At 43.0% G+C, this 23,341-nt stretch overlaps 1 protein-coding gene across 7 annotated transcripts; it reads right to left on the bottom strand.

Annotated features, from left to right (window-relative positions):
• Window positions 1-46: 46 nt before the first annotated feature.
• MFAP3L (microfibril associated protein 3 like) lies at window positions 47-22,048 on the bottom strand. 7 transcript variants are annotated; one of them, XM_061584068.1, is made up of 4 exons: window positions 21,723-22,048; window positions 9,177-9,263; window positions 7,852-8,261; window positions 47-3,261 (listed from the first exon to the last, which is right to left on the bottom strand). In XM_061584068.1, exons 3-4 carry the CDS (start codon window positions 8,150-8,152, stop codon window positions 2,387-2,389), a joined length of 1,176 nt encoding a protein of 391 aa, XP_061440052.1. In that variant the 5' UTR covers window positions 8,153-8,261; window positions 9,177-9,263; window positions 21,723-22,048; the 3' UTR covers window positions 47-2,386. The 7 variants fall into 7 exon arrangements, with proteins under 7 accessions (XP_061440052.1, XP_061440049.1, XP_061440055.1 ...); XM_061584065.1 differs by having other exon boundaries at window positions 9,187-9,263; XM_061584071.1 differs by having other exon boundaries at window positions 47-3,258; window positions 9,187-9,263.
• Between the last annotated feature and the right edge of the window lie 1,293 nt (window positions 22,049-23,341).

The raw sequence follows: 23,341 nt of genomic DNA, 5'->3' as shown, positions 1-23,341 counted from the left end.
GTTTTAACCAAGTTAATTTATTTCCCTTTCTAACTCATCCAGGCTTTTCCTTGTGGCCAAGGCTCTGCTTAGATCTATAAATTCCTGAGTAGTGGGAGAAAGCAATTGGGCATCTAAGCGCTAAAACTGTATATGCACCTTGGGGCAACTTAAGAAATTATTTCAAACAAAAGCCCTCTTCAGTCATTTTGATGGTGTACTAATTAAATATGCAAGGGATGTGTGCCGGGATGATTGCTAGCTCCATCCCCCATTGTCATTCTTGGCACTCTCCCCAAGTTGGGAGAGTGACTGCCCTGTATTCATGGAGTTAAGAAGCCCTTGGGGTTCCAAAATGTGCTGTAGCGTCTACAAGTTCAGGAGACCGTCTCCACTTCAGACCATGGAGGGGGAGAAGAACAACAATGGGAGGGGGAGCTAGTGCACTCATCCTCACAGCCCTTCCCCCTTTGCATCTGATCCAGCATTGCTGATTCCAGTAGGGCTCTTCTTACGTTCTTAAAAGAAGGCTCAGCAAGACCACAAGATATTTTATGTGAACATTTAATGTTATTACTGTCTTTTTAAAAGGTAGGTTTTGTATTAAAGTATATACATAATAACTGTCTGGCTTTTCAAGAGCTGATATTGTAGGAAAACCATATGTTTCTTTGTGAGGCTGGCTGAAGCTATGCTAAGTTGACTGTGCTATAGTGCTTGGAGCTTCTAGGTCTAGATTGCAACTAATAGGATACAAACCAGATCACTATAATAGTTACATCCGGCATGATTGAAACTGCAATATGTTCATATCCATTTATGCAGTGAAGTTATTTCATCTCCTTCAAACCAAGTCTTGTCCAGTGCCAGGCTGCCCATCAATGCCAGTGCAGATTTACATCCATTGACTTCACAGAGATCTAATGGCTTCTTTCCATACACCTAAGCAAATAATTGAATTCCCCTCCAAATTACAGATCTGCAAGTGCTGTTCCCATACTAGTAACAGACTACACCATGACCTGCATTAAAATTAAATGGTATTGTGCATAGGTATTGTGCATCAGGTCTTCCTGATGTTGTTGGACTACAACTCCAATTGTCCCTGATCATTGGCTAGCCTTGGGCTGACAATAGGTGTAGTCCAACAACATCTGGAGGGCACTAGTTTGGGTTAGGGTGATGCCAAGGAGGACAGGGCTGCCATCCAGAAGCAGATGTGGGTCAGTGCAGTTTGTCATAAAGAGACTAGAGAAGCTTCACCTGTAGAACTACCCTCTTCCAGAGCCCTGTTTTTCTTTGCATGTGGCCATCATAGCTGGGGAAGTGGGTAACTGGGCTCCAGCCTGAATGTATTGTTTGTATACAGCTTTCCAGCTGGAGACTAATAGCCCTCTTCCAACAGAAACAAGTAGCTCAGTGTATCCTTTCTGTGAGGCAACATTTATTGGGCTCTTTCTTCCAATGAGAAAACGCAGGAGGACATTTCCCTCCCTGTCCTCCCCGCCTCCACATGCTCTAAATACAAATTGTCCAGCTTCAAATGAAATACATTCATTTGACCTTCTTACAGCCCTCTACCAGAACGTAGGAAAGGGAGCTAGTAAATGGTATCCCACAAAGATCTTCATCTGGCTAAGGAAATGCTCCCCCTTGAACAGTAATTCAAAATCATGGGAGCAGAGTCACGAGAATACACAAGGGAGCAAGTGACAGAGCAGAATGGGGGGTGGGGAGTTTCTTTGCTGCATTACATAAACTGAGAAATCTTTCAACCACAGAACTGAACAATAGTTCCATTGATTTCAGCAGCCTTCCTCTGAAGTCAAGACTCTTTGGGGACTCAAACATAAGTCCCATTTCTAAGCACTACAGACGATTTCCAGGTACTCACTGCAAGCCAGACTGACCTAAACAATTCTCTGAGGTAAATATTTTGTGAATTTTTAAAAAGATTATCCTGAACCAAAAACAGCAATTAATATTAGTGTAATAGCAATTGTTCTGTCACAAACCTCCTAACTAAACTAACTGTCAAGTTAGACTTTAATAGTGTGATCATCAAGGACATCAGCCCCTGCCCGGTCAGATGTGCAGTGGGACCTGTTTTTTCAAGAATGGGAACTCCCCCCCCCCAATGCAAATTGTTGCATGTGCAGGAGTTTCACTGGGGTTGTGGCTGGGGAGTCCTGTGACTTTTTTTTTAACCAAATGTGGTTGCCAATCATGCTATAAAAAGGTAATGTCTAGTTTGACCCTTAGGAAGAAAATGCCAAGTAATCCATACATGCACGCTTTCACTATGATAGTCTTTAAGTAAGGCTTATTGGCAAAAACATTATCTTTTTGTTTATAAGGAATACTCCACCTTAAGATTCTTACTATGCATAGATTTGCAGAGAAACTATCATACATGGCTTTCATGAACAGTACATGTGTCTGTGATGCTTCCCAGAGTTGTCTCAGGAGGGTTTCGTTCAGCTGAAGGTTCCAAGACTAGGTCAGTAGGTGGTGCTGGTGCTTGAACAATCTCTTCCTCTTCCGTCTCTTCTTTAATTTCTAATTGTATGCTGTCTTGCGACTGGTCATCGACACAGTCCTTTTTAGTTAACTGATGAACAGACACTTTTATTGCAATCTTTAGCGGAGGTTCGTGCAAAGAGGAGGCATCAGAGTCAGCAGTGAGGGAGTCGCTACGCTTTAGGGGGTTGGGAATCACATACATCTCTTCTGTGTCAGTGGTCTCCTGTCCTTCAGCTGATTGCCTTACAAAGTTCTGGCCCTGCTCCTCCAGTCCCACCACCTCCATGATTTCTTCCATGATAGTCCTGCAGTTCATGATGAGAGGGGGCAGAGGAACACTCCTAGCGAGCTCTTCAATGTAGCGGGCAAACTCCATTGTCTTGAACTGTGTTACTTTGGCAAGCTCAAGAGTCTTTGCCGATGTGATGATTGGGATGCGCTTAGCTATCTCAAAAGCTTTCTGCAGCTTTTCTGCCCCTTCTGTCCGAAAGAATTCATTGATGGCTTTCTCAGTCTTCTTCAGGTGGCTGCTCATCATGCACAGCCTGGTAATGTTTAAGATCAAAACAATGGTAAATGCTACAAGGCATACAATCATATAGTAGATTCCCATATCTCCAGACATAAAGATAACCCTCAGAGTCACTGTATTATTCACCCGGCCATAGATGTTAGAAGCAACACACGTGTACTTTCCTCGATCCACAAATGACACGCTAGTAATATTCAGTTGCCCATTGTCAAGAATCCATTTTCCTGCTGGAAAGAAGGTAGATCAGTAAAATACACTTGTTTGGTCAGACTAACCAACAGCAGAAAATTTATTTTCACAGCCATGCATAATCTTTTAGGGAGCAAAGGCATCAACACCATCTGCAAATAACTCAGACAGAATTTTCTAGAATAGTCCTATTTAGGACATTCTGGATGCATATAAAACCCACACTGATATCCCCGCCACCCTCAAACATGGGAGGATGTTACCTCTCTTGGAGGCTTCCTGTGCAAATAAAAACCTCAATTATGCAGGGTTCTAAATTGCATGGGGAGCTTACATGAGTAGAGGAGGCTCCCTGCATCACACAGTCAAACACCACCCCAAGTTGAAAAGGGTGGTGACAGGGGGCGGAGCTCAGAACACTCATCCCCACTCATGTGTAGGGTTTACACATAAACAGAACACCCAAATAGGTTAAATGTCTCTACAATAAACTGCATTGTGTAATATCATAGGTGTCTCCAGTTTGGTACTTGGGCTGGCTCAATCTAAATCAATATCCCAAACTGCTTCTGGCAGGATTGCCATGGATTATTCCCAAGGTCTTGCTCAGTTCTAAAGCTTTTCGTCTTCTCAAAAAAGAAAATATCCTGTGAGTCATACTGGCTGATTAAGTTGTGATCAAAATAAAGGACAATAAGAAAAACCTTTGGAAAGGTGAGTCTTACATTCTTCTAGCCTGAAGGGAATCCTGTGACTTAAAACACCAATGGTTTTGTGTGAGTAAATAGAATTGAATTGGTTTGTAAGTAAGCTGAAAAATGATCCAATCTTCTAATTTAGAGCCACAATTTAGCACAGAATTAGGTCAGCTTAAACTCAATGAAATAAACAGACTTAACTGCACCTAAGGGATTTTTTTTTTCATTTTTAGGCATGGAGGCATTAAAAATGCAGAGGAAGGGCTATTCAAGTATCTTCTCTCACTTTCCCAGACATATGAAGCTACCTTATACCAGATCAGACTTTTTGTCTATCTAGTCCAATACTGTCTAATCTGACTGACAGCAGCATTCTGGCAGAAGTGTTTGTCCTCACCTGCTATCTGATCCTTTTAGGAACATAGGGAGCTATCTTATACTGAGCCAAACCAACCGTCCATCTATCTCAGTACTCACTACACTGACTGGCAGCAACTCTCAGGATTTCAGATAGGAATCCTTCCCACCCCTACCAGGAGATGCCAGGGATTGAACCCGGACCTTTTGCATGCAAAGCACTTGCTCTGCCACTATGCTGTGGCACTCCCCTAATGCCAGAAATCCCAACTTCAAAGTCTGGTTTAGCGGAGCTAGATGGGGAAAGAAACTGAGACTATAGTGCAAGAGCAAGGGATGGGGGTGGAGAGACCTTGCCACACCATGCCTGGGATTACCACCCTCCATGCCCTCAGACACTTTGCCTGGTAGCCCACAGGCAAACCTCCTGCCTGTCACAGTGAGGTGCTTTGCAAGTGCTTGAAATAATGGCACTGCAAATTGCAGGTCTTTTGAGCACCAGTGCTCTTAGGAGCCCAGCAGCATCATTTAAACTCAGAGCGGAATTACTCAATGTACAAAAGCCTCCTACGCTGCTTCTGAAATCCCATTCTCCACAGTTCAGCTTGTTCCTCTCTTTGCTTTCTTCAGACAGAAAATGTGTAAATATATTTGTGCTGTTCATAGTTAGTTGCACAGAAAGCAGTTACAGAAGATAACCTGCTGCTTGCCCAGCTAGTTGCCTCTGGGAAGTTCACAAGTGGGGCTTGAAGGGAATAGGTGCTCTTCCACTGCTGCTCACCACCAGCTGCTCTTCAGTGGCATTCTATCCCTGAAATGGGACAGTGTATATAGCCATAAAGAGCCATAGCGATAGACACATCCTCCATAAATCCAGAATGTGTGACAAGGAGTTCCATAAATTAATTATGCACTTGGTACAAAAGTACTTCCTCTTGTCTGTCCTGAATTTCCTGCCAATCTCTTCCATTAGTTGGATTGTTAGGAACAGGGGTGAGGAACAGGCTAGGCTGGCTCCTGAGCAACCCCACCCCCCCACAGGCCATTTGGACAAGCGGCCAGGGGGCAGGGGATGACTGTGGGTCAAATTTCAAAGGAAAGAATCAGGAGTGCACTCTTTTAAGTGTGCTCCCAATTCTTTCCTTCTTCCTTTGCAGCTCAGCTTAAACTCAAAGGAAGATCTCAGTTGAAAGTGGGGAGTGGCTGCACTACTTCCCTCGAGGCTTGCCCTAAGTGTCAGCTGGCTGACTGGCATTTACAGCCAGTCTTGCTTTTGGCAGAGATCGCCTGCAGCAGGGGAGCTCCTGACTGGGAACTCTGTAGTGCAGCTCATCCCAGCGGAGCTTGCCAGGGAACAACTTGTAGAGCACTTTAAAGGCTCCCAATTGTTCCTTTGCAGCTGAGTCTTTACATACCCCACAGCTATCATCACATACAACATCAGGCATGGGGCAGGTGGGTGTGGTTTGGGAAAATGGTCTTGCGAGCCAAAGTAGGAAACCTGCTAGGTCTAAACTGGCTGCAGGCTAGAGGCTCCTCATTGCTGGTTGAGAAAGGTGGGAACCTTCTATCTAACCACTTTATCCACATTGTGTGGAATTTTATAAACTTTCATCATGCCCTCTCCTTATTTGCCTTTCCCCCCTGCAATATGCACAAGCCTTCGCTTCTAGAGACGTTATTCTAACACCCCACCTCTGAACATTCTGCTTGCTCTTTTTTCTGTACCTTTTTCACCTCTACAACATCCTTTCTGGGGACCAAACAACAGTTGGTGCTTTCTGTAGTTTAATGTTGTGGGCACCAGTTTTTTTTTTTAACTGGAAAGAGGAGCCACCAAGGGGCCTCTTGGTTAAGACAGTTGGGATGTGGAGTTTAATCCTCCTTCTCTCCCCACCGCAGTTCAGGTCTGACAGACATTGCCCTTCTGAAGCTGCCATTTGCAATGGAAGAGAAGCCTCTGGGGGGATGAAAGGGTCTTCACTGCTGCTGCAGCAGCAGCAGAAAGAACTCAGCATACCTGCTGTTTGGGCTGAGACCGGTTCTGTGAGGGGTAAGGGGGTGTGATGGGCACCCTGTCACAACAAGGCTGAGATAAAGTAATTCCCCCACCCATATATTCTCTGAACAAGCCGGAAGATTCAAAGGGCTGGACCCTTGTACTTAACACTAGAGAAGTGAAGGCCCAGGGGAAAAAACCCAAGAAAAAGAAATGTTCCCTTCCCCCACTTTTTCTTTTTTTAAAAAAGAGGAGGAACCCAGTTTTCCCCCAAGTTTTCTGGGGTGTTTCTGGAACAAACCCAGAACAATTTGAAAAAAAGGGGAGAAAACCCAGTCCCCCACCCCAATTTTCTGTCCCCCCTCCTCCCCAGGCATTCACATCTCTACTCAACACAAAGATTCCTCTACAATGTCCAGAGAAGTCAGGGAAGGCAGCTTTGCATCTAGGGAACTTTGGACTCTGTGGTTAATTGTGTTATTGGGGTGGCTCTTTAGGTGGTATTACTCTACTTACTAAGCTATAGTAAGCCAGCCCTGCTGTGTTTGGTGGCCCTGCTACTTATTCTGCAGTGTGTGGCCCTGGACTTCTGCCCCAGAGTCCTGCCCCAATGCCACCACTGAGGGGAGGAGATATTTGTGCTGGGAAAAAATGGTCAGAGGGAAAGTTGCCCCTTACAGCCTTTTGAGTAAATCTGTGTCCCTCTGAATATACATACACAAATACATTTACAGCTGCTTGTGATAAAAATTCCTAAAAAGCTTATCTGATCCTTTCGGCATGAACTGGTGCTGAAGGGGCTTTATACATTCAGCTGTTTTTACTGTATTATGTTGGTCTCATGTGGGAAACTTTGCAGCCATTGTAACTTGTATGGGTTACTAGATTTTATAGTTTTCAGTGATGGTTAGTTCTTATGCATTTAGGGTATTTGCAGATTTCATTTTGTATACAATAGAGGTGGCTAACCATTTTGGGGTTGAGGGCCACAGTCATCCTTGGCCAATCCTTCAGGGGCTGCGTACCAGTGCTAGGTGGGGTCAAAAGTGGGAGAGGCTACCCCACACTCTTTCTCTCATACACAGGCACAGAGCCCCCATCAGCTGATCCATGCAGATCAGCTGATCAAGGGGGTCATTTCCCCCTTCCCACTCATAAAATAATTAACCTGATGACTGGGAAGGGAGGGGACATGCATCCCTATCAGAGTATTGGACTGGGTGGAAGGATTTAAACCTCTCCACTCAACTCAGCACTATGTCTATTTTGCCTCCCCCTTTTGCCACTGATGCCAGAAATGATGGAGTCTTGGGAGGAGAGTAGAAAAATGTGTTTGTGAGCCCTATCCATCCCCAGTATACAGCATTTTACTTCACGGAAGCTGCCTTGTGTGGGTGTTTGCTCTGGAAGGCAGCCTGGAAATATCTTTTTTTAAAATAAATGGCTGAATAAATAAATAATCCAAAGTAAATGTAGCACAATAATTGCGATATCTCACATAAGCCTTACAAGGACCACTTTTTATCTCCACAACTGCATTTCATGAATGAAAAAAAAACCTGTCAGAAACCTACCTCTGTCCCCATCTTCCTTCAGCAAATGGCCATTGGAGTTGTACCACTTGTACTCTGGCCTAGGATGACCTTTGACATTGCAGTCAATCAAGGCACTATAACCTTCTTTGACTATAATGTGATTGATTCTGGAGATGACCACAGGCACAGATCCTAAGAGCATATTAGTGTGGTTTAAAGTGCTGTTCGTGACATCTTCAGCAACTGTCAAAGCTGCTAGGAAGATGGAAAGGCATATGGCAGTCCAATAGTACACAAGGAGGTGGCTGCTGGGCATATTCATCTGTCTTCTGTGTACCATGGAGCAGAATTAATGTTGGATCAGGAATTGCGTAGAGTATCGTCCTGAAGAAGCCACAGGAAATGTTAACTTTGATCCATGAAATTTTACAAGCCAAGAAAATAAAACCCTGCAAGATAAAACAAGTTTTGTTGTTTAATGTGCAGCAAATGGGAGTGGGTGGGGAGTAGAAGCACTGACTAGGCAATGCTAAATTAAATCAAGAATACATCTCAACAGACTTCATTTCAGTGTTTTAGCTCAATGCCAATATCACAGTTCCTGAAACCATACATATGTTTTTCTGGTTACTGAGTTGTTCAGTCTAATATAATAATATTTAGATGCTTTTATTTCATTTTTAATTTTATTGTTTCATCATTTTGGTGTATGCCACTGTTAGTCCTTTGGGAGGAAGTGCAACCTAGAAATGTAGGGTCATATCCAACGTTGCTGTCCCGCTAACGTAGCAGATGTCCTCTTGAGGCTCCTCTACCCTGAAGCCCCCTGCATCCTCTGGAGTAGAGTTTGGAGACAACAGGAAGAGGAAGTTCCATTGTGTGAGTGGAACTCCATATGTGCAGCTTTGGATACAATCCTTAAGAAATAATAATAGAAAATACTCCTTTGTTCAAATTAATCAGTGTTTTCATTTTAGAATAATAAAGAAAATACAGTAAGTGAAATAATTCCCACTTTCCATTTAAAAAATATAAATGGAAAAAGGAAAGACATGTTCTATTACTGTTGACGTTGCTGGTTCAGTTCTATAAGATGCACTTATATCATCAACTGAACGAAGCCTATAAAATGTATCACTGCAGAGATTTTACGGCATACCTGTCCAAGATAGATTGTGTATTTGTGGGGAACTGGTATTGGAGAATTTGTCTCACTGCATTAAATGTCAGTTATATACTAATATCAGAGGACACTATTTAGAGCCCTTCTTAAAGAGAATGAAGTAATGGGAAAAACAGAAGGGAGTAGAAAAAGAGGAAGGCCAAACAAGAGATGGATTGATTCCATAAAGGAAGCCACAGACCTGAACTTACAAGATCTGAACAGGGTGGTTCATGACAGATGCTCTTGGAGGTCACTGATTCATAGGGTCGCCATAAGTCGTAATCTACTTGAAGGCACATAACAACAACAATTAATTTGGGATAAAGAATTGCAATAATCCTCATTTCTTTCATCTGCTCACAGATTCTAGTAATTTTAGTGACATGATATGGTTTTATATAGCTATGAGCTGGAGAATTTCAACAAACTAAACAGCACAACAAAAGTAAACTTTGATTTTGAATGTGTGATCTTTCTTTGGCACCTCTGAAATCAATCAGTTTCAGTAGCACTAAAGGCCTTCCAAGATTATTGCAACATTTTTCACTTTAGTGCTATATTTTTATAAGCCATACCCTACAACATTTACAGTGCAATTCTGTATATGTCTTCGCAGAAGTAAGCCCTATTGAATTCAATGGGGCTTACATTCTAAGAAAAGGGGAGTTACGACTGCAGCCTTAATGTGATACTGCATTTCCTTATCATCAGTGACTTAAATTGCTGCAGAAGGGGAATAACTTTGCAGGAGAAACCAAGCTGCTGTTAGCCTTGGTTAAAAGCAACCAACTGAGGAGCAACAATCCTACAACACACATCTGCCTGAAAGCACCCTTAAAACACTGGTATCAGAGAGCACTACTATTATGAAATAGCACACTGAAGAATGTACAGGCAACAAGAACATTTTTAACTAAATTTAAATGGTGTGGGAAAAGGAAGAAAGCTGTGTTGGCTTGTAAGCACTATCCACAAGTGCTTACAATACTTGCACAGCCACATTCCGTAAATCAGTTGAAAAGCTGTGAATGAATGCAATAGCTGGCACAGGAGTTGCATTTTGACAAGCTTTTTCAGCTGAATGAAAAGGTCTGTCCTAGGTGTCGGTTTGTACTGTTCTTAAATAAACCTATTTTCAGTTTTTGTACCTTTAAAAGGTTATTTAAGCTGCTTTTATGATACATCTGTAAATCACCTTGAGACTTGTATGTACAAGTTGATTAATAAATTACTACTACTACTACTACTACTACTACTAATTTATCTAATTATAAAAGATTGCACTTTGAATACGGACTCTCCTCGAAACCTTAAAATAAGCCAGAAGCCCACATGTCTTTCCTATCTGCTCACTTGCAGAGTATCAGTGAAGCTAACCAATCTATCTGTTTTGTTCTTTGTACATTGCCCCAGCAAACTCTTTTTTAACTCGTAAATGTCTTCAAAGTATCAATCATAACATCAGATCTTGACTACCTAATATTCAGGAAACCAGTTAACCTAGAAAATACTACCTCAGTTTTCTTTTAAGAGCACAACTTGGAATATACTGTAGTTTTGTCATTATCAATGGGCAGAATAATCTAATGAGAGCAGGGGAGGGAGAATTTGTGGTGGTAAAACGACAAAATCCAGAGTCCCCTTTCCAGAAGGGAAAGAAATACTCTAGCTCTAGGGCAGGAGTCACCAACCTTTTTGGACCAGAGGGCACTTCAAATTTTGAGAGTTGCTGGGGGCACCAGGCACAACATGGCTGCCATTGGGGGTGTGGCATACCACAAAATTACAGAGTAGTCATGGTGAAGTTTTCCCTGTAATTGTACTTCCATACTAGATAAGGTTGTTGAATTTCTGCCTGCCACACAGCTGTTAAAGCACAAGGACCCTGTTTTTCCACAATGCCAACCCTAAACCAAAGCCTAAGCCTCTTCACAAAGTTTTCATGTTTGAGGTTTTTTTTGGGGGGGGAGGATTCTTTAACATTTGCCCACACTTGTGTAATATTATTATTAGCAAAAAATAACTTCTAGGCCCTACCTGATCTCAACCGAAACCAGCACAGGAAAAATGTGCTGTGGTTGCTAGAGAAAAAGTAAGGGTAAACTATGCAGATTCCAAGGATAGAAAAAAAGACAGAAGCAGGAAAAGTGCACTAAAAGGGAGGGTGAAGCAGCAGCTCTTTAGGACCCCAGGAATTTTTATAGCCTGGTGTCTAAACAACTCACTTTTCAATCACAGCTCTGACTTCACTCATTGGCTAATAACACTGACATGCAGGAGCAGCCAGGCTGGCCCATTTCCCATAAATCACTTTGATGGGTATCTGCACATTTTGCTCCATAACTTTATTTCTAGGAGGGCAAGAGACTTTTTTTAATGAAAGCTCAGAGTCCGGGCTACCTGCTGGGGGCACCACTGAAGGCCTTTGCGGGTGCCATGGCACCTACCGGTGTAAGGCTACTGACCCCAGTTCTAGGGCTATCATCTCTTTATCCCTCATACACCCAGGGGCATCCTGGGGAAACAAGAGAGGGAGCTATGCAAAATCCTCTGGCCCCTGGGATACCCTCACAGGGACTGTAGGTTTGTGCCTCAAGCGTGAATTCATACATAACATTCATAGGATGATATCTAAAGTTAGTCATACTCAGAGCAGACCCACTGAAATCAATGGACTTAATTAACAGCACAACTGATTTTAATGGATCTAGTCTGAGTATGACTAATATTGGATATCATCTATAGGATGATTATGGATTGGATTACAGGCGCAACCCCCCCCCCCCACTCTAAATTGAATTTGTAGTGTTCAAGGCACTATGTGAATAAAACAATCCAATCCATGCATTCCAGATTTCCCTTTGAGATGACTGTGGAAGAGTCCTTTAGATTAGTTTACTGATATACAATAAACACACACACACACACACAACCTTTTAGCTTCAAAAAAGTCTGCAAGGCAGTTTGCAAAGATAAAAATAATTAAAGCTGACCAATAGAAAATTAAAACCAAAATCTGTATTAATATTAGGTAAGCAGAAGCAATATTAAAAGAGGTAAAATTACAAAAGAAATGAAATGTCTGGATAAATAAAACTGCCTTAATTTAACAATTAAAAGAGGAAAAAAGGGAAAGGTGCCAAACAAATTTTTTTGAGAACAGAATTCCATAGTATGGAAAATGCCCTGTCTTTGACTGCCACCTGCCTCTCCTCAGAAGACAGACAGATTAGACAGATAGATTTATATATTTATATCCTGCTGTTCCTCCTAGTAAGAGGTGGCACCCTGCGCAGTGGCTCAGAATATGACTTCAGAAAACGGGGAGATTCATATGGGAGCAGCAATCCTTCAGCAACCTAGGTTCTAGCCCAGGGAATGGGAACCTGTGTCACTCCAGATACTGTTAAACACCAACTTCCATCAGCCCCAGACAATATGGCCAATGGTCAGGCATAATGGGAGATGCAGTCCAGAGACATTATTGGTGGGGATTCAAAAGCATGATTTCCACATTTGCAATCCCTGGTGTTTTATGTAACATTTGAATCGACCCTAAGGCTCAAATAATAAAGAAGAAAAGAGTAAAGTTCTTAAGTATCGAAACAGACTTTTACTGAATGAAAATGGTTACTGGATTTTGTACATTAAAATTTATTTGCATGCTTTTAAAAGGATATTGCTCTGCTGGTAAAATCTGGTAAACAGAAACAACACTATGCAGCTGAGGTGATGAAGGCCTTTTCAAAAAAATCACTTAAGGTCCTTGCTTGGTTGATTGCATATATCCTTTATAAGGCTTCTGCGGGGCTTGTGAACACTACAGCTGTATAAATCATCTGGATTCATTTAGCAGGCCTGTTTATTTAGGAGGGCAGGCAACTCGCACTGTATAGCTTGGTAAACAAAGCTATTATTCCAGAAACAGCTGTATCTCTTTATGAGATATTTGCTTAACTCATTACAAGAATACCCCAGGCTATGTTTTTGAGTACAGCTGCTGCTTCAGAGCTGCAGTGCATGTGCTACAGATCAGGCACTTCAATCCCTCTTATTGTAAAGAATGAAGCTGGAGAGGAGAGCAATGCAAAATCGGGACTATTAGCCTAAATCTCCCCATTGTCTGCAGCCTCCCTGCCACTTGCCTTTTTCTTTTTTTCTTGTAACTGTTTCCAGTGCTTCATTTCTAGACATAGATCTGCGAGGGCTCAGAGCTCTGTTTAGGGAAGCCACCCTCTGATCCAGAAGCCATCCTCCCTAATCCCTGATATGTGGGGACTGCTTGACACTCAGTGATTAGAGAAATACACTTGCTTAGGAACTATTTCATCTATTCTTATTACATATGCTCGTATGGTTCAGCTACGTGCAGAGGGGGAGAAAAACCTCTTCGGTTTTTGCTGTGTGCGTAGTGAATCAGCCATTAGTCAGAGATGAGAATAAGAAGCCAATCCAATTCTATATGCTTGGCCTCCTTGCTTCTTTTCCTAAAAAGCCAAATCAAAATCAGTGCTGAACAGGACAAGTAGTACATTCTGAAGAATGAGCCACTGAACCAGACCCTCATCTAGAACAGGGGTAGGGAACCTTTTTCAGCTTCAGGTCCACATTCCCTGCAGAATGACCTTCCAGGGGCCACATGCCAGTGACGGGTGGAGCCTGATGAAAAAGTGGGCACAGCAATAAGTGTGAATTTTACCTCTGTACAGTAGGCTTGTTTCTTCACACTCGCACATCCCTCTCTATCTTCCATCGAGGCAAGCAAGTGGCATTGTTGGAATTCAAGGACACATTCCTGTCGGCAAAAACACCCAAGAAGGGTGCAAAGCACAGCTGGGGAGTAGCGTGGGCCTGAGGAGAGGCCTGAAGGGCAGAAAGAGAGGACCGGAGGGATAATTTTGCTTCATCCCTGTTCTAGAATATACACACGTAGAATGTGTTCTTATACAGAAAACTCAATGCCTTGTAATTTGGAAGACCAGAAAGAGCCACATGCTCTCTCTTGTGAACGAGTCCCAAAATTCTTTACCTCCTGCTGACGTTGCCCTGTGCATAGGCACAAAGGGTGGGGCAGCCACATGGCTGTAAGGGAGAAGAACCATATAAAGCAAGGATTTAGACATTCCAGGGCACCCTGATAAGTTTTATAGGCCCCTGTAGGCCTCTGGTCTCCAGAGTGTACAGAGGAACTGACACTAGATCCCAAGAGCAAGGAACAGTGTCTAAAGAGCTCCTTTAGAGCTCTTGTCATTCCTGCTCCTGCATTATTAATATACATACTTTTTATTCTCTCATGTCTGGTTATAAGTAAAGAAACATAAGGAGATTAAATGAAAGGAACAAAAAAGGAGTTAAAGGACACCAATAAGTCCAATTTTTCAAACACAAGGTGGAGGAGGCCCGTTTGTGTAACACAGAAATTATACAGTAGGGCCCCGCTTGTCAGTGCCCCGCTTTTTGGCATTCCGCTAATACAGTGCGAGCCCCGTCCTCCGCCCCATTCTCCTCCTCCTCCGGGAGCAGCGGTGCGATCAGCTGTAGCACAGGGAGCTTCAGGGGCCAAGCGCTTTCAGCTGGAGCGCAGCAGCTGGAGCTCCCTGCACTACAGCTGATCGATCAGCTGGAGCACGCGATCAGCTGGAGCACGGGGAGTTTCAGGGGCCAAGTGCTGTCAGCTGGAGTGTGGCGGCTGGAGCTCCCTGTGCTACAGCTGTAGCACACAAAGCTCCAGGCACTGCGCTCCAGCTGACATCGCTTGGCCCCTGAAGCTCCTCACGCTCCAGCTGATCATGCGCTCCAGCTGATCACGCTGGTGCAGCAGGAGGCTTCACTCTCTCTCTCACTTTCTGGATGTACTATGTTCCACTTTCCGGTGATTTTCGCTTTTCGGTGGGGGTCTATTGTATCTGGCCAATGAAGTGCTATCCACAATCCTAACCTAGTGGTAGGTGAGCCCAACCTGACTCGATCTGAGGTAATCTTTATAACACAGCTGGACATGGGGGCCATCTCTCCAACCTCGCCTCCACCTAGGGTTGCCAGATCTCCGGTTTTCACACAGAGACTCCGGTTTTTGGGGGTCCTCTCCGACTCTGAGTGAGTCACCTTAATCTCTAGACTCTTAGCTTTCATTTAAAAAAAAATTAAATTTCTAGTGGTCTGGTTCAAAAAATATAACCCAAAATGTCAGCTGCCCCTTCCGCAACTTCTGTTAGTACCAGCTGCTCTAATCCCTGCCCTTTCAGGTTTTTAGCTAATAAGTGAAGCCAGGGTTGTGATTGACAAGATTTGTTGACACCCCCAGGCAATAGCTAAACCTCATTTCAAATTCTGAGAACAGTTTCCTTTTCCTGCTTGTCTCACATCAGGAATTCAGTAAATATATAGCTTTCAGCAGCATAAAGGGTCCAAAATTCAGTCTCTGGAACAGACTATTGCCTGGAATTCTGGAGAACCAATGCTAGTCCATGTCAGCAGTATTGAGCTAGATGGTACCAAATGGCCTGACTCGGCATAAAAGAGGAAAGAGACATAAGTGCCACAGTGACTCTGAAATTTATTTATGTATTTTATTTACAACATGTATATACTGTTTATTGTAAAAAACCTCAAAGCAGTTTATAGAAGGAATTCAAACAATAAAATTATTGGCAAAAAACGTTAAAGACCTTATCCCAGTCTGCATTGGAACTGCTTTTAATATTTAATATATTTAATATGTTTTAACCTTTCTTAAAAAAGATGTCTTGAAAGCTTTTTTTTTTAAAAAAATGTTTCACTGAACACTAAAGTCAGGATCATCCAGACCATGGTATTCCTGATCTCTGTGTATGGATATGAAAGTTGGACAGTGAAAAAAGCTGATAAGAGAAAATGTGGTGTTGGAGAAGAGCTTTGCAGATACCATGGACTGCGAAAAAGACAAATAATTAGGTGTTAGAACAAATTAGACCAGAACTATCACTAGAAGCTAAAATGATGAAACTGAGGTTATCACACTTTGGAAACATCATGAGAAGACATGATTTATTAGAAAAGATAATAATGCTTGGAAAAACAGAAGGAAGTAGAAAAAGAAGAAGGCTAAACAAGAGATGGATTGATTCCATAAAGGAAGCCACAGACCTGAACTTACAAGATCTGAACAGGGTGGTTCATGACAGATGCTCTTGGAGGTCACTGATTCATAGGGTCGCCATAAGTTGTAGTCGACTTGGAGGCATATAACAACAACAACAAAGGTGTTTTGTTTTAATGTATTTTAAAGTCTGTTTTTATGATGTTTTAAAGTGTTTTTAGTCCTTTTGTTTGGCACCTTGGGCTTCTGCTGGGAGGAAGGGCGGGATATAAATCAAACAAACAAACAAACAATAAATAAATAAAATAGGGTGATAAAATTCACCCGTCTCACACCCTTTCTGACTGGGAACCAATCAGTTTCTCCATATTCTGTCCTTACAGTAGCCTCTTGGGCACAGTATAGGTTGTCCATCAGAACAATCAGATGCTGTGACACCCCCATTTCTTTTAAAGCATTCCATAGTTTTTCATGATCTACACAGTCAAAGGCTTTCCTGTTGGACTATGACCTGGGAGACCAGGGTTCGAATCCCCACACAGCCATGAGGCGCACTGGGTGATCTTGGGCCAGTCGCTGCCTCTCAGCCTCATGAAAACCCTATTCATAGCGTCGCCATAAGTCAGAATCAACTTGATGGCAGTACATTTACATATTTTTTACTAAGCACAGGGTGATTTTCTTCTGAAATTCCTTGGTTCGTTCCATTATCCAACACATGTTTGCGATATGATCTCTGGTGCCTCTTCCCTTTCTAAATCCAGCTTGGGCATCTGGCATTTTTCACTCCATATATGGTAAGAGCCTTTGTTGTAAAATCTTGAGCATTACTTTACTTGCATGGGATATTAAGGCAATAGTTCAATAACTACTGCATTCCCTGGGATCCCCTTTCTTTGGAACTGGAATGTATATTGAATGCTTCCAGTCTGTGGGCCATTGTTTAGTTTTCCATATTTCTTGACAAATGTTTGTCAAAATTTGGGCAGATTCAGTTTGATTCCTATATTGACCATTTGGTGATGTCCATGTGTAGTCATCTTTTCAGTTGTTCAAAAAATGTGTTCACAGAATCCAATAAGTCTTTCTCCTGCTTCATTTCTATCTCCTAAACCCCATTTTCCCACAATTTCTAGTTCTTCCCTACTTTTGCATTCCAGTCCCCCACGATACTCAGAACATCTTGTTTTGGTGTGTGATCAGTTTCTTTCTGTACTGTGTAAAATCTCTCCAATTTCTTCTTCTGTGTTTGCCATTGGAGTGTAGACTTGGATGATGGTTATGTTAATAGGTTTCCCATTTAATCTCACTGATATCACTTGCTCAGACCTTGCGTTATAGCTCTTAATTGCTTTTGCTACATCAGTTCTCACTATTAAAGCAACCCTGTTTCTTCTTAATTTCTCATTTCCTGCATAAAATATTTTGTAGTTGCCTGACTGAAAATGTCCCATTCCTGTCCATTTTAATTCACTCATGCCAAGTATTGTAATGTTTATATGTTCCATTTCTTGCTTGACAATTTCTAACTTTCCCTGGTTCATGCTTCTCACATTCCATGTTCCTACTGTGTACGTCGTACAACTCCAGACTCTCCTTTTGCACCTATGCGCATCAGCCTCCAGGCTTCCATTCGGCTTTGACCCAGTGGCATCATTAGTCACAGTGCTATTCATACTTGTCCTTTGTTCTTCCCCAGTACCTCGGTGAGTGCCTTCTGAGCTCGGGGTCGCACTATCTTGTATTGCATTTTGGATACTCTGTTCATAGGGTTTTCGTGGTAAGAAGCATTCAGAGGTGGTTTACCATTGCCTTCCTCTGAGTCTGGATGCATCTTAGTCTGGTGTCTCAGCTTTGACCGTTCCACCTTGGGTGACCCTGTTAGGAGTCTAGCCTCTTGGTCTAGACTCCTGACGGCATTGCTCTCAGCTTCTTCGACACTCTCAAACCCCCTTACCACATTAAGGTGTGCATCCTAGAGGAGGTAGTAGTGTTTTAGCAATAGCTGCTTACAGTGATGACTCTTTAGTGCTTTTCTCAGCTCTGTGGAGTAGGTAGACTATGAGATACCGGCTTTTCAATCCAATGAGCATCTATGTCCTATAGTGTGGATTTACAGGGTAGACCCTGCATTAGGATTATATGTTTTTCTATTCCTACTCACTTTGTGTTTGTGAACTACTATTCTGGCTCAACAGAAAGACATACCTTACATTTCTTCCAATGTTTATCAGATGAAAATAAATCCATGTTAACACCAACCAAGTAAAGTGAGAGAATGGGTAGTGTATAATGACAGAGTAAATCAGAGTGTGGACAAGCTGCTTCCATGGTGATCCAGTAGCTGGCACACCCGGTTAAGGAAGTTTTTAAATCTTACGTTTAACATACACGTTACTACCACCTGGAAAACATTGGTGTATATGTCACATGGTATGTCACAATGTGAGCCACCCTTGCTTGAGTGTTGCACAAAAATGTTGACTGGGGATGATGGGGTGTGGATTCCAACATCATTCAGAGAACCCTGATGTAGATGGAGTGATGTGAAAGCAACCTTAGAGGAGCCAGCAACCACACTGGATGTGTTCATTCCTGTTTTCCTAGGCATTTGATGGCTGAAAGATACTGTCCTTTGAAACTCTAACCTCACTGATTGAGAGAATGTGAATGTTTTAAACTTGTTTTTCATTAGATTATTTGAATGATATTTTGCTGCCTTGGGCTCCCTTGGGAGGAAGGACATAATATAAATATCATAATCCAGCTCAGATTTTAAAGGGGTCTAAAACACCTTGGCAGCTTCTATGTTCAGTCATGTGAAAGAACATAGGAAGCTGCCTTATACCGAGTCAGACCACTGGTTTATCTAGCTCAGTACTGTCTACACTGACTGGCAGCGCTTTTCCAGGGTTTCAGGCAGGTGTCTTACCCAGCCCTACCTGGACATGCCAGGGATTGAACCTGGGACCTGCTGCCATCAAAACAGGTGCTCTACCACAGGTACCATCCCCAATTACCTGAACTGAGGGGGAAATAACAGGAGATGTCCATCTCCTTGTCTTCAACGAGAGCTTCCCAAAGGTCTTTTGGCTGGCCATCACTGGAATCAGAGTATAGGCCTTGATAAACCTTTAGTCTAATCTAATAAAGACAACACCTAAATTCTTACTGATACAACGTTATGTTGCACTGATAGACATCATATATTGACCAAATAGATATTGTTCCTCTTAAACAAACAGACTTGGAGGGCATGGCTTTGATCAAAGGTTGCATTTAAGATACTGGGACAAAGAAGCCATCACCCTTTTAAAATAGAAATGCCAGCTAGCGCATTTGAGGGATGCAACATGATTCACATCACATGCAAAGGGTTCAATCCCTGACATCTCCAATTTAAAAAGAGTATCAGGGCGCCGGTGGTAGGAAAGAACTATGCTTAAAAGAAATGCTGAAAATCTGCTGCCCGCCAAAGTGGCCACTGTTTGCTAGTCAGGCAAATAGTCTAACCTGCCTGGTATAAGCCAGCTTCTTTCTTACATCCCTAGAGAAGTTTGCCAAACTCCTTCCCTCCCCGGCTTCCGGACATATGGTCAAAACCCGCTTCTTTTAAAAAAGCGTTCAGGTAGCTTTGCCATGTATTGTGCTGGTAGTTTCCGTTTGCTAATTTACTGCTGCTAAATGTTTTAAGTATTTTTAATTATTTTAATGACAACAATGGTTTGGATCCTAAGATGACTTAAGGAGGTTCACATACAAGAAGTTCCTTGTCATCGCTCCCCACACCTCTCATGCCCCATCTTAACTTTTTTCAGGTGGTTCCCAGGTTTTGGGAGACATAGGTGGTTGTGGGGTGGGGACATGCAGGTACAGAAAAGTTTTCTTCGGCAAACTTCCTTAAGTTACCTTACATTAGAATCCAAGCCTTAGTGTTTGAGGTTGCAAGGACTTAGAGTGGAGTGCTCACTTATTTACACAAAATAAATATACAGCCTCCTCATACTTAAGTGTTGTTTCCCCTAACTGCTTAGAGGTTTTAAAAATATTAAGTGGTTTATAAATGCTGTTAAATAAAATAAAATAATCCTATTGAGCTGGGGAAAAGGTAGCAGGGTAGAATAGGAAGGAAAAAGCTGTCATTCTAAGCACAATTGCTTGGAACTTGGAAGCAAGCCCCCCCTGAATCTGGCCAAGGCATGCTGAAAGCCTCAGCTATTTGTGCCACTTGCAGCACCGGTGTTGCTGAATAGCCACCCACAGTCCACAGGAGCCACCCGTGGTCTCTAGCAATCAGTGGTATGTATAGGACAACAATGCAAAATTCATATCAGGGACAAAATTTCAAAACACAATGTCATACCTGACGGGTTTGTTAGAATTTCTCTTTTTTTGCGATGCTTTCATTGCTTTGTTAATCCACTGAATTCTCCTTGCACTGAAATGAACTTACTCAGTCCCAGAGTCAGACAGATCTTTGACATCAAAAGCCCTAGCACCAGACCTTTAGGCCGTTATTGGCCATTCCAGTCCCAAACCTTCTTTACTGAATAACCTTTCCTTTTCCTCGTTTCCAGTACAGGACTGCAGGTGAAAAGGAGCCATCTGGACATATCTTTGTCCTTTCCACTACTCAGTTTGAGGCTAAAGAAACATTCCTCATCCTTCCTCTTTATTTTTGCTTAAAGCTCTGAGGCTGCCAAAGGCAGGTCTTCTCTCCTACCCCTTTTCCAAAAACACTTGTTTCAAAGGCAACACAAGAAAATCCTTGTGACTAGTCTGTTCAAGGTTCTAGTCCCTTGGAAAGAGGCAGAGGTGGATCTATGAGATTTGAGGTTCTCCTACTCACAAACATACCCACATGATACCAAATGTGAAGCAATCTCTAGACTGCCAACAGCTTATTCTAACTGGAGCTGCTGGGAGTCCCAACTCTAAAAATTCTTAACTCCTTAAAAGAAAGGTACAGAGACTTAAGTCTGACTGAAAGGCCAGCCTTCTCTGGCCTGGAAGTCTTTCTTCCTCATGCAAAATGTGAAAAGGGGACGTTTTCTGCATATGCTCAGAGACACTATCTTTTGAAAAAAGGCACCCCGAAGTGGCTCAGAGCAAAAGAATCTTACTACTGAACAAAGAGCAATCTCCCCCCTTTCCTTTCCAATCCGGTTTTCTTTTCGAGTCCCTTACAGCACAATCCTATACATACTCAGAAGTAAATCCCACTGAGCTCAATTTTACATTCTTTCCAGATAGGCGGATATTTTTATATAGCATCTTTAGTCATGACTTTACCTTGTAAATCGCTTCAGTGCTTTTGTCAGAAAGGCGATTATAAATGTAGTCAATAAATACCTTAAATAGCTCTCTGCTCTGGCACACGGTAAACCCTGCCCAAGTCTTATTGTGCAGAGGAGTCATTTCGACCTTGCCGGGTTTCATCATTCTAAAAACCTGTTTTGGGAGTCGCACTCCTACAAGTTGTACCAAATGAACCTGTCAAGCTGTCATCTCTCCCTCTGAAGACATCATCCTTTTCTTTCTGTCCCCAATCACCCCCGCCCCGCTTCGCTAGTCCAGCCATTCAGCGTAGCTGGAAAAGCGATCGCTACCCCCGGCTTTTTTTGATCTGCACATCACCGTCCCAATGTTATTTGCTCTAAAACTTACCTCCCGCCACAGCGATATACCGTAAACAATCCAAGGCGAGCGCACTGCTTGCAGCGGTGGTGGCTTCGTTCTCGGTGTCCCAGCTTTTTCCCAGAGCCCTGGCTTCGGCGTGTCGCAACTAGCTTCCGGGCGACGCGTTCGACTTTGGAACGTGGGCGTGTTGAGAACGGTTCTACTGTGGAACGTCGGGACGCTGCACCTTTCCAGACCCGCGCGCCTCTGCCGAAAGCCGCAGCGCTGGCGCCGGCTCCCTCGCGCTCTCATCCACAGGAAAGCGGCAATCCCAGAGCTCTCCGGCTTCGGCATGCATAAGTAGGTCAGAGCGACACCGAGCATGCTCGAGGCTGAGCCAGGCTGCTGTGAAATTGCTACTGACTTGTCCTCAACCACTTTCCTCTCAGTAGCCAGCGAAGGTCACAGAACGCATTGGGTCGGGAAGGGTGCTTGGCTCCTAGGAAACCCTCTCCCCCTTCCTGCACACCTGGCGGGAGTTGGGGGAGGCCAGTAGATACCCGCCTAGCAACGTGCAATGACATGGGATCATGCTGCACAATTAATCGCTGGACCACAGGGATTTCCTGCAGGTGCTTTGGAAAGGAAGGGATGGTTTATGCTGTTGTTGTTTTTGTTACTATTCAGCAGGCTGCAGCCTTTTAATACAGCTGGCCATTTGTTGCATTTTGCTGGCTTGAGGACTAGCTTCACAACAATTTACAGGGGCATGGGTGTGTTTTAATGAATGACGCCCAACAGGAATCACTTTAGTTGTTCTGTGACGCTGCAGTTGGTTCCTAGTTCCCAGTTCCTTATTTGCTTGAAAGTTCAAAGCAGATTTTGGGGTGGGCACCTCCAATTACTTATTTTTAACTGTATGTTTTTCTCTGTTTTGATTTTGGATAGATGCCCTCATCCGTTCCCTAAGCCCAGCAGAAGCTCAGGGCCAGGTGAGACGCAGTGGCATCTTGTAGAGGACACCCTCCCCTTTCCTGGGGTATATTTGTCCTGGCCCAGAGCAGAGCTTGGGGTGAGCACCCGTAGTTGCTTATTTTTTATGATTTTATGACATCATTATGTATTTATGATAGTATCAGAAGCCTGATGATTTTGATTGCATAAATGTATTGTTATTCTTGACAGGGAGAGTCCCCGATCACAGTGATATAATATTTTGGGATTCAGAGATGTTAATTTGGCTTGAAGTTGGTGTAGCTGTCAATTTTTCTTCTTTTTTAGTGTTTTGAACTTTCAAGTAAATAAGGAACTGGGAACTATGTACCAACTTCAGTGTCATAGTTCTGGAGAGCTACTGGGATTTATTTGGCTCGGCTTTCCTGGGATTGTCCACAGATTTTTGCAACAGACTGGCAGCTCCCCATTTACCCAAATAAAAGACTTTTGAAAGCACCCATCTTATAATATGAAATTACCTTTGGCCTACTGATAATTTAATTACTTCATAATATATTCTAAAGAGCTGCATGAAATCCTTTTCCAAGGCCCCCCTCCCAGTCTCCCTCCATCTTCTGTAATTATGTGTGTGGTGTGTGGAGAGAGGGCCTTCTTTGTGATGGCACCCTGTATGTGCCACCTCCGTCAGTCAGTATGTGGCAGTTCCCAAG

The sequence above is a fragment of the Rhineura floridana genome, chromosome 9 (genome assembly GCF_030035675.1).
Source record: "Rhineura floridana isolate rRhiFlo1 chromosome 9, rRhiFlo1.hap2, whole genome shotgun sequence".
Classification (NCBI taxonomy): Eukaryota; Metazoa; Chordata; class Lepidosauria; order Squamata; family Rhineuridae; genus Rhineura; species Rhineura floridana.
The sequence above is the reverse complement of the archived record's forward strand: the minus strand, read 5'-3'. Positions and strand labels throughout refer to the sequence as shown.

Excerpts from the sequence above, each read along its gene's own strand:
- MFAP3L (XM_061584068.1), bottom strand. The coding sequence starts at position 8,152 with ATGGTACACAGAAGACAGATGAATATGCCCAGCAGCCACCTCCTTGTG. Across the intron at positions 3,262-7,851 it reads GAAGGAAGATGGGGACAGAG|CAGGAAAATGGATTCTTGAC; the intron begins GTAGGTTTCTGA and ends CCTTCTTTCCAG.